Source organism: Eurypyga helias, unplaced genomic scaffold, assembly GCF_000690775.1.
Source record: "Eurypyga helias isolate BGI_N326 unplaced genomic scaffold, ASM69077v1 scaffold4113, whole genome shotgun sequence".
Taxonomy (NCBI): Eukaryota; Metazoa; Chordata; class Aves; order Eurypygiformes; family Eurypygidae; genus Eurypyga; species Eurypyga helias.
The window spans coordinates 6,376-17,025 of record NW_010240376.1 but is presented as its reverse complement, the minus strand read 5'-3'; the positions used below and the strand labels follow the sequence as shown (position 1 = coordinate 17,025).

At 43.3% G+C, this 10,650-nt stretch overlaps 1 protein-coding gene across 1 annotated transcript in view; it reads right to left on the bottom strand.

The window, feature by feature from the left end:
• The window catches only part of LOC104507208 (protein Jade-3-like), a gene marked incomplete at its 3' end in the record, with an annotated part of 14,343 nt that extends 3,945 nt beyond the window's left edge, over positions 1 to 10,398 (bottom strand). Inside the window, exons 1-5 of the mRNA XM_010148416.1 lie at positions 10,372 to 10,398; positions 9,474 to 9,631; positions 7,411 to 7,601; positions 5,084 to 5,295; positions 2,345 to 2,512 (exon numbers count right to left, since the gene is read on the bottom strand). Of these exons, the coding sequence (XP_010146718.1) occupies positions 2,345 to 2,512; positions 5,084 to 5,295; positions 7,411 to 7,601; positions 9,474 to 9,631; positions 10,372 to 10,398 (756 nt within the window). The remainder of the gene's footprint in view (positions 1 to 2,344; positions 2,513 to 5,083; positions 5,296 to 7,410; positions 7,602 to 9,473; positions 9,632 to 10,371) is intronic.
• Between the last annotated feature and the right edge of the window lie 252 nt (positions 10,399 to 10,650).

Here is a 10,650-nt window from a genome sequence, read left to right as displayed (position 1 = left end):
GGGGGCGTGAGCAAAAAAGCCACTCACAACAGCAGCTAAGGACAGCCAATTTGATACCCTTCCAGTTGTAGCAAGGAAAAATAACTTTCAGCTTCAGCTAACTCCACGCTGATTGAGGTAATGGGTTACCAAAGGCAGAGAAGGACCTTGAATTTCAAAATACTCAGTATAAGTTTTCTGGTCTCAGTGTTTCCCTTTTTGTTTTTTTGTAAAGAATGCCTTTTAAGAAAATATGAAGTAGAGTATACACTTACACCAAAAACCAATAAAGGCAGAATAATAAAAGGATATAAACCAACTACGAGAACACTTTGGAAGGTAAAAACGTCCAAACATCCCAATCACTCAAGTGAAGGTCAAGAAACCCTTTTGACAGCATTAGCTCACAAGGAAGGGAGGGAAGAAAAAGAAGTTTTACAACGGTGCTGAATGAGTTAATGAAGGGAAATACCTGGTGCAGCTGCCTGCAACAATGCTGGCCTATACTTGGTGACTCATGAAGTCCCCCTTTGAACCTTTTATCACAAGGCACAGGCAAGTTTATGGCCCTTTCCTCTCTGGATTCTGCCTTGCTCCATTTTATTACGGTTACAAGAAGAAACGGCAGTGACTTTATAATCCATCTGTTTCTTCTGGGGAAGTTCCAGTGCACTATCATCTCAGGAAGAAGAGAAACAGGTATGACAGTGCACGTTCTCCCCTAAAGTATGCGCCCCCTGGTCTTCAGACTCTGGGTCTTTCTTGTCCCCTGCTGCATGTGAGGCCACAGTGACTCTCCAGACAGGAACTGACCTGCCATTTCAGCAAAGATTCCCAAAAGCTCCCATCTTCTCTGGTAACTGAATTGTTTTACAAGTGATGGAGATAATGGATCCAAGAGGCACTTCCCACCTCTACAGGCAAGTGCCATCTCCCGGCTATGCCTGACACGCTTGGCACTGGTGTGGAGGGGAGGATGTGCCCGAGGACTGGAGCCACCGAATGGTCTGTGGGAGCAGATGGATTTGAGCTCTCCCAGCTGGGTGCTCCCCCAGCAGCTTCTCTCCCTCAGCTGGAGTGAGGTGGGCAGGAAGGCAGCATGTGCTCCCTGCCACCACCTGCTTCCCAAACCTGCCAGTTCCTCTTCTCCTGAGGAGAGCATCAAGGCAACCACAGTCAGAGAGGATCTCTTAGGAAAACCATTCTGCTCAGAGCCAGGAATGCTTCCAGCCAAGACACCTTGTAAGTACAGGAGGAAGAGTCCAGGCATTTTTTTTTTTAAATTAATTTTAAAATAAATATTTTGAGTCTTTTTCTCAAGTCCTCTCTCCTTAAGGGTGGAAGAGATGCCAGGAACTACAAGCAGGCCTGAAAGAAAAGTGCAACTGCAAAGATAACCTCCTTGAAAAACAGATATATGTCTGAGACGGAGCTAGGAATGGCACATTGCATGTGGCTGCTAGGTTCAAAAAAATACCCAGAATCTTAAAATCTTCCTCAAAGTTTTGCCTCAAAGTTTTGCCTCAAGTGAGACCTGCCTGAGCTTGGGAGCAGAAGGTTCAGAAAATAAGGCCTCCATCCCCCTGATGTCATAGTGCTGACAAATCTGGCTACTGCCTCGCAGTAAACTGCCCACTGTAATGGATCTGTGGATCATACCAGAAAGAAACCAGAAATATTCCAAGTACAACATTAAACACTACCCTTACCTATACAGAAGTGAATATTTCAATGTACAGAACTATAATGTGATGCTAAATTCGATTCAAAATAGAGGAAGAAGTGTAAAGCTTCATTATTACACTTTCCGTATATGTATGCACAGATATACCAAAAAAGCTTTTATTTAACACAGAAGATAAAAAGCTTCTCTCCCCACTGTTCGGAAAAAATTTAGTTCAAAAAACCCCTTCACTACAAATTTTAGAATCCACCCTTCACAAATAATGCAACGAGGGGAGTTGTTTGTTTTTTTTAAAAACGTGGATGTATGCATGCAAATTATACACTTAACTGAGCACATAAACGATCAGAAAGTGAAGAGGAACAACGAAGATGCAGCTGTACGGTGAACACTAGCTTACACCAGTAACCCCTTCTAGCAGGTCACTCAGATAACACAACGACACCAAGAAGCAATTGTTGAGTAAATGGAGGGGACAAAGTGATTAGTTAATGGAACATAAGCTGGACGCTTTCCCAGTCGTCACAGACTGTGCAGACTCATCAGAATGAAGTCTGGTATTAAGCCAGACAGATCCCTTAAATCATGAGAACATAAAACGGCAGGAGAGGGAACAAGGAGGAGGAGGAGGAGGACAGAGAAGAATCAACAATACAAAAGAAAGAGGCAGAAATTTTTCACCTCTGGAATCCAGAGAGCGCAGCTCACATGTGCCCACTTGGTCCCTGTCCTGGTAGCTTTCATGGCGCCTCCTCTTTTGGGACACAGGAGGCACTGAGGATGTATTCCCAGGACACAGGTGCGACACAGCCAGCTCCCTTCGGGTACTTTTAAGATTCCATAGCATGCCTTGGAGGGAAACGGGTATTGAGAACATTGCGCTGACACGATTTCACACACAAGCATTAATATTCACATGGACCAAAGCTTTCAAACACTAAAGGCACAGTTGGGCCTTTATTTAGTCCTTCACGAATTTCTTTACCTTAAAACAGCGTCAAGCCACTGAAGAGCAGAACAGTCTCTAAAGCAAAGTATTTTTATGCCAGTTTCTTCTTAAAATGTGTGCTGGTACTACTTGTTCATAGTGTAAAACACACCCATTGTGACTGCACACCACCACAGAGTATGGTTCTTAACTGGTGTTAAGAGCCTTCAGCTTTGCTTTTAGTGACTTTAAATTTCTGAAGCAAAACGCATTTCCTTAAATTAGCTTCTGCATCTAATCCTTTTCAAAAGTCACAATTTCCTACCACTAATAACATTACACTCTGACATAATGCTATTTAGATGTGAAGGGATGTGGATTGTTTAGGCTGAAGACCGTTTCCTGCAACATTAAACTGCCTTTGTGGTTACAGTTCTGTGAATTGTTACTTTAAATATTTACATGATAGCGCAACAAAAATGACGGCATATACTGAAATTATGAAGGGCTGGGTTTTATGCCCGAGTACTGCACTTAACCCCTCAGAAAATGAGAAATTTCTTAAATTTAGCTAGGTTTGAGAATTAAAAACAAAAAGGAAAAAGAAAAGAAACGGAATTGTCTGCTTTCTGATTCCAACTCCTAGCAGTTCCTACTGGCTAACCACCCGTGTATCTAGATACATCCCACTGTCCATACCCACACACATACTCAAGCCGAGTGTATCCCAAACCACCGCCTGCCACTGAGGTCTAGCTCCACTCAGCTGCTCCAAATCAAAGCTTTATCAGAAGGGTGGCTTTCAGAGGAAATCCCACCGTTCCTAACACCGTCTCTGGGAACGGGAACACTGAAAGCCTCAACAGAACAAGACCATTAGCTGTGACCAGTCTTTCAGATTCAAATCTAGTATAAAATCCCCACAACTGCCTTCCCGGCCTCCCGACTGCGATCTCAGTGTTTGATATGAAGTGATGTCATAAACCACTGCAAACGTATGTCAGGTCTAGGGAGACGGGGGCTTTCCCGAGTTAAATCCTGCATCATGGAAATACCAACACATACTGACCTGAACGCTATTTTGATGTGACTACTGCTGTAAAAACTCAACAGGGGGAGCTGTAATCTAAATTTTACAAGTTGTTGATCCCGCCCCCCCCCCTCCCCCCCATGTGGCACATTGCCACCAGCATTCTTTCTATTACTAGTGCAGAAGAGCTGTTACACCTAAGATCACATTTAGGTGGTTGGAAACAGACTGAAACTATACGCCAATTTAATCCAACTAATGAGTGGAGGAGGCCTAGATTACTAGGTAAACCAGTAATTTTACAATGTGTTTGAGCTGGCATGAGAGGGCACCGTGAAGGAGAAAAATCTCTCACACGCCTCTTCCCCCACCCTCCATTCCAAACTGTGATGACAAACAGACCTGAGGCTACGTGGTGAACCAGGGCCAATCCAGATTAAAAAGAGAATGATCTTTTGTTGTTGTCCTTAGGATTAGCTCTAGCCCAGACATGCTGCCCAGCTTGTTCCGGGCAGGTCCAGCACGGGGAAGGGTGAAGAGGAAGGCGGCCATCAGCTCAAGCCTAGCTGTCAGCAGGCAATCACGAGCCTCTGACTGCAAATTCATCATGACTTTTGAACAGGCAGGAGGAGGGGCCGAAACAGGCGGCCCAGCTGCTGGCCGTATTCCTGTCACTGGCTGCGTTACTGGCACTCCAGGCTCAGGGAAGTGGCCAGGCTGGAAGCCAGCCCACTGCCAGAAGGGAGATGACAGGTCCTCTTTCAGCCAGATACGTTTTCTGAGCATTACTTGTAGCCAGTACAAAAATACATTTTTAAAAAAACTTCTTAGTCTCTTTTCAACTGATAATAAAAACCCTTCCAGAACTGGACACACAGAAACCACAAGATTCACATCCCAGTTTGGATTATAAGGATACCTCTGCTTGACTATGCTGAGCTCAGTCAGTGTGAAGTCTTGGCTACACCTGAAATGCTACAAACATGAGCGACGTTCAGACTGAGGGCACAGCTATTGCAGGTGTTCACGCCTCCTAAAAAAGATCAGCCTGTTAAAGCGCCTACATGTGGTTTCAGACGGCTAAATCTGGACAGCCCACATCTGGCCAATTAGCTAGTCAGTTAAGGAGGAAAACCCCCAGTTCTGAAACACATGATCTTTAGATTCTTCACACGTAGGGCATGCCAGCATTTCCTGCCCTGTTTATCTTCAAAAGCAGGTTTAATAATAGGGGAAAAACTGTTTACAGTTACAGAGGAAGCACTTGCAAGAACACACTGCATGTTCCTATTTCTTGTACTGTAACTGTCAGATTATGGAAACTTAACCTCGCATCGTACCACCCGTCATACCTAGAAAATCACAAGGCCCTCCGGTTAACACTTGGTACTAGCCCAAATCCCACACTTGCCAAGGTAAACTACGGCCACAGGACAGCGCCAGCATTTCTGCAGGCACTCACCTGATGGACGCAGATATTACACTTGTCACAAAACACCATGTCATTCCCATCTTCACTGTCAGGGGACCGGCACACATCGCAGATGACGTCTTCATCGTATTCGATACCCAATCCTTCTTCAGTCTCAATAGCGTGATTCATGTTCTCATGACAGTGCCGTTCCAGCACTTCAATTGTCTTTTCCATTGTGTTTTCATCCAGGGGGCCGCATCCTGCAACAAAGAATAGGGAAGAGGAATTAGAGGACAGTCAGATGCCTCTGACTGAGTCCAAGATGGCAGAAGAGAGAAGGACAACTTGTAGCAACCAAAGGAGTGGACACAGAGCCTTCCCTCCCATCATACATACTAATAATAAAAATAACTTAAAAATATACCCTTTTTCACTCACTGGCTAACTGTAACATTATCTTACAAACACGAGTAGAACTACTACTGGAGTACAAGTTTAAGTGGTGCATAAAACACGAGACTGCACCTTGAAGAAAACACTGCAGCATAAAAATTACACACAGCTGTTTCAGTAACTGCTAGCTGCTCCCATACAATCCTCCCTCCACCTCCATCCCTTTAGGAAACACTAATGACAGCCAAAACCACACACAACATTCTTTCAAAATTACACACAATATTCTTCTGAAGACTAACGTCTTAGGAAAAAAACACTTGTCAGAACACTTCCGATCTTACAGAGATACAGCGGTTGCCACCACCCAGTACATTACTTGAGTGATCAGCACAGATACGAAAAGTGCTTCTATTGTTTTGTTGGGGTTTTAAATAAAACAGTAGATAAATACACTGTTGGCAATCCATACCGCTGCTCACTTGAGCACTACACACACTGTGTACACTACCAGTAATCAAACTGAGCGTAAAGCAGAACCACTTAAAAAGGATTTACGAGGAGACGCCCTCGGCTTGCAGCTTCAGGACATAGGGTGTGTAAGAAACCCTACCACGTTCGCAGCTACAAGAAATCTCCACATGGCATCTCCTCAAAATTCTCAGTCAAAAATGCTGCTGCCAACAGTGAACGGTGTACTCAGACCTTCAAGGGTGGGATATTGACGTAACATTCGTATCAGAAGCTAACATTTTAACTGTTGGGCCATGCCGGAGAACACAGCTACTAATGTGGATTCCTTCTTGCAGACGATAAATAAGGAGACGGAGAAGATGAAAAGGACTGCCGACAGAAAGCACCTTCTGCTATTAACCTGTTCTCTCTGATGCCTGGATATTGTCTCATTCTCTGAATTAAAAGAATTACAGAATCATTCTGGTGGGAAGGGGCCTTCAGAGGGCTCCAGCCTAAACCCTGGCTCCAAGCAGAGTCAACAGTGAATCCAGATCAAAGATTACATCTAGTCAGGTCTTGAAAATGCCCATGGATGGAGATCTACACCCAGACCAGCTCTGATTTTGCTAACAGCATCCCTGTATGCCTGAGAAGCTCGTCCTTGCTTCTACGTCCTGCATACATCCCTTGGCACTGGAGCCCAGTCATGAGTTCCCTCCTCCACCAAGCCAGTCTCCTGACACATCCTGAATGTCTGGGTGGTTCTTTCTTGTGCTTGAAGGAGACTGAAGAAGACGCCACTTCCTTTCCTCACTCCCCTCAGGATTCCAGTCACCTCTATTTCGTAGCTACTACAGCCAATGCCACCACCAATTACCGCTTCCCCAGAGGTTCTTCCTGGTTTGTGAACAGCAAATCCAGGAGATGCCAAATATCTACCTCTTTTGCCCACCTGTCCCTCCTAAAGGACCTGCAATCCTCCATGGAGGAATGGTGGCCACACAGGATATTCCACACAACTGTTATTCCAATGGTAATTCCACGATTATTCCCCCTAGCTCACCCCCCTCATAGCACTCAATACCCACAACTTGTATAGAAAAAAGAAAGTTTACTCAGCTGATTTTAAATGGGCTAACATGTGTGAAACTTCATTACTCACTTAGGAACCCAGCATGCAAGCTCCTCAGAACTCTGAATTTGTAGCAATTAAATGCTTTTTCCTACACAGAATTTTTAACTTTTGAAGTCCTAAAATTAAATCCACCTGGTGTGGGCTTTTTCTCTCTTGCCTCAGTCTGCAGAAGTTGCACGTGATTTTGGCTGTGAAAAGTTTTTAGGCACAACAGGTAAAACATGAACAGATCGAGCAAGTAATCATTTTAAGCATTTTTACCTCCTGTTTTTCTTAGCATTTCCATTCAATGCTCATTCAGTGATTTTTAAGAGATCTCACATGGCAGACTACAACTCAAACAGCAGAAATTAACTGCTGCTTTTAAAACTAGAATGTGTTGTGAAATTACCCATTTCTGTAAGCTCTTCATTTAGCTCCTGAAGCCAGAAGATGTCCATGTCATCCAAGTCATAGCGACACACAGATTCTGCCAGTTCCAAAATGTTGATGTAACCTGGTTCTGTGGGCTCTTGGCTGGAACAGTGGATGTATTTCCTGGGTCGAGTATACAGCACTTCTTTCACCTTTTCTGCTACAACCCTGGAGTGAAATAAAAAAAACCCCAACAAGTAAGAGAGAGAGAGTTACAGCTTTTTAAGACTCATCCTTGAAAGACATGAAATATTTGCTGCAAGTGTGAAGAAACCTAGCGTTTCACACATTTTAAACTAGCCGGTAAGCGTAGCCAGGCTAGGGAGACAGAATTCTGTAAATGTAATTTCTTCACACAGAATGTGCTATGGTCTGCTACGTATACAGAATCCTTTTTAAAATGTAAGCCTGTGCATATGATTTCCAATTTAACAAATGCTACCAGTGCGATGATGCAAGTGTTTTTGAAACCCACAGAAAGTATTATGCAAAACCCCCTACAATCTTTGTTCTATATTCTTCTTAAATGACAGAGGGAAATCTTGCCAACTGATTTCTTGAAGATACCAGCTTTTTCACGAAAGCTTAATTTATTCTACTGCGGTGTGTATGTGGAAGAAATGCTTGCTCCTCGTTTGGGATAAACAATCTACCCTTATTTTGTAAATGACATTTTATCCACGTTGCAAATGTATTATTTTGGTTATGTAAGAACCATTCTGATGCCAAGCATAAATGTAAAGGGGAGAAAACAGCTAAAAATCATCCAAGAAGCAAGGAGAAAAATATTGGTGTTTAAAATCTCACAATTATTTTAAAAGATAAAACTCGGCGTCTGACTGGTAAACTAGCTGATGGGAATGGAAAGGCTGACCTTAGCTAGATAAAGTCAATCCTTCTCCTAATTCAATGCAAGAGGCCCTGCATGTGAAAGGAAGCCAGGGAGATACTGAATGGAATGGTGCCATGCGTGAGCAGCTCTGCATGCTTTCTGGAGCTAACCCTCCACGGGACAAGGAGAAAAGAAAAGCTGTGGGAAATAGGACAAGAGGAGTAAAGAAGGAACAGGCAGAAGTCAAGCAGCATCCCACATAATTCTTAGTGGACAAAGTGGGTTGTCAATGTTAGCACAAACAATGTTCTGCCATTCTTCCTCCCCCTTCACCTTGCTCATTTTTTCCTCTCGTTCCCTTGTGAGCTTCTCTTTTCTCTCGTCCAGCCAAATCTATAGCAATTTTTTCCTCTAATGTAATACTGCTAGTATGAGATGCAATATATTTATTTTTAATAACTTGGTACTGACAACAGCCCCAGTGGAAATTAAATTATGCTGGCATCAGCGCTTCTGACCGGACAATTCATTTATCTTCGTCTCGAACACCACGCTAGCAATAACATTTCTATGTTGAAACACACTGTTTCCACCAGGAAGGGCTGCAGGACTACAGTGTTATGTTTTCCTAGTCTAAGCACAGTGTGAGAGAACAAAAGGTTGTTTGTCTATCTCCTGAAACTAAGATCACTAAAATTCTATAATGTTAAACAGCTATCTGTGGTGAGAGAAGGCAGAAGGGGTTAAAGCTTTGGTAACAATAACCAAAATTAAATTCTATGAATAAATGAGTAACTTTATTGGGCATCAGTAACTACTGCACGCCTACTGCTCTATACTGCCATGCTTTATGAGGAAGCCTTTCAAGTAACATGTGTAAGATCTGGGTTTATTTTTAATTTATTAAACTTGCCATACTCACATAAGAAAACAATTTTTGCTCCATACTGTGACTCAGGAGAAAAGTTCCCCTTTTTAAACTCACAACGTAGAAACTGTGTACAGACAGAACCAGATCTGGACTGAAGTGCCACAGAAATGTTTTCCAAACTAGTACTTGCTCGGTTTAAGAACATGTCTGAAGGCTGCTGCGCTGGAGGTTTAGATATAATAACACAGAAAAGCTGACTGCTTTTAGACACCCTATTTTTGAAAGACCATCTCCTCTTTAACTGGGTGTTTTGTGTATGTTGTCTGATGGCCATTACCTGAGAGAAGGCTGTGGAATAGTTTCTGGACTGGCTGGAACTTGAACCCCTTTCTCCCATTCTTGTTTCCATGTGTCCGCAAAGATATAATATTCATCAGGGTTGACATGGTGAGAATCTGGTAGTTTCATGGCACTAATGAGATCCTTGCGGAACACCTGCAAGAAACACAAGGGAAGAGTGGCTTGAGCAAGAGCATTGTGCTAAAGGAGGCGGTAGGTATTTTTCTTAATCTACACTGAAATAATGCATATACCTTGATTTTTATTTTTTTTTTTTAGAGTACCAACACACAAGTCAGTCTGAAATTACCTAGATTATTAACTCCCAGTGTATCAGGTGCAGTAGGACAGGAAGTTTGCACTAACTCAAAAACACACTGCTGCCCGAAGGCTAAACAGAAAGAAGGCGGCTGTTACAGACCAGGGAGAGGGGAAAGGACGCCTACAACTGATTTAAGACTCCTCACCGTATCACTTTCAAGCAGCTTATTTTACTTGCCAGCCTGTAGGCTTTACCCAGCTTAAATACAAGGCAGTATACCCTTTTCTTTCACTCAGTTCAGCTACTTTGAACTGTCATATTCCTCATGGGCTACGAACAGTTGCCATGGCAAAACTGATACATAGGCATTTGTTCATTTATTAAAACCACTTGAAATTTTACAGGTCAGGATCTCCAGGACCAAAGACGAACAGCTGCCTTGGCTGAACCACCAGACCTGTGCTGCTCTCTACCTGAGCCCCAGCGACGCAGGCACAGTGACACGATCCAGCCTCAGCATCCTTTAGCAAATCTGTATGATGAAACTTGCCACCATGAAACAAAGTGAACCCATCAGTGACAAACCTCCAGCCACAACATTCAACTCCTGGCCCAAGAGGGTTATGTTTTTTACGAGCATGCAACCGTGATTATCAGTCATCGACAGTGTCCATCAAATACAGGCACATACAATTTAAATAAAGGGCATATGCATCCTTTGTGGGTTCCCCCCCCCCGTTACACTGCACCAGTTTAACATTCATAAAAGCAAAAACGGTGACGGTGGCTTGGTGTTAGGGAGACATCACAACTAATTAACTCTATTATCATAACGAGAAATCAAATCCTCAAAGGGCAATAAAATGAAACGGAAAATATCCCTGCAATAAGCCGTGGCAGGTTGAACTCTCTT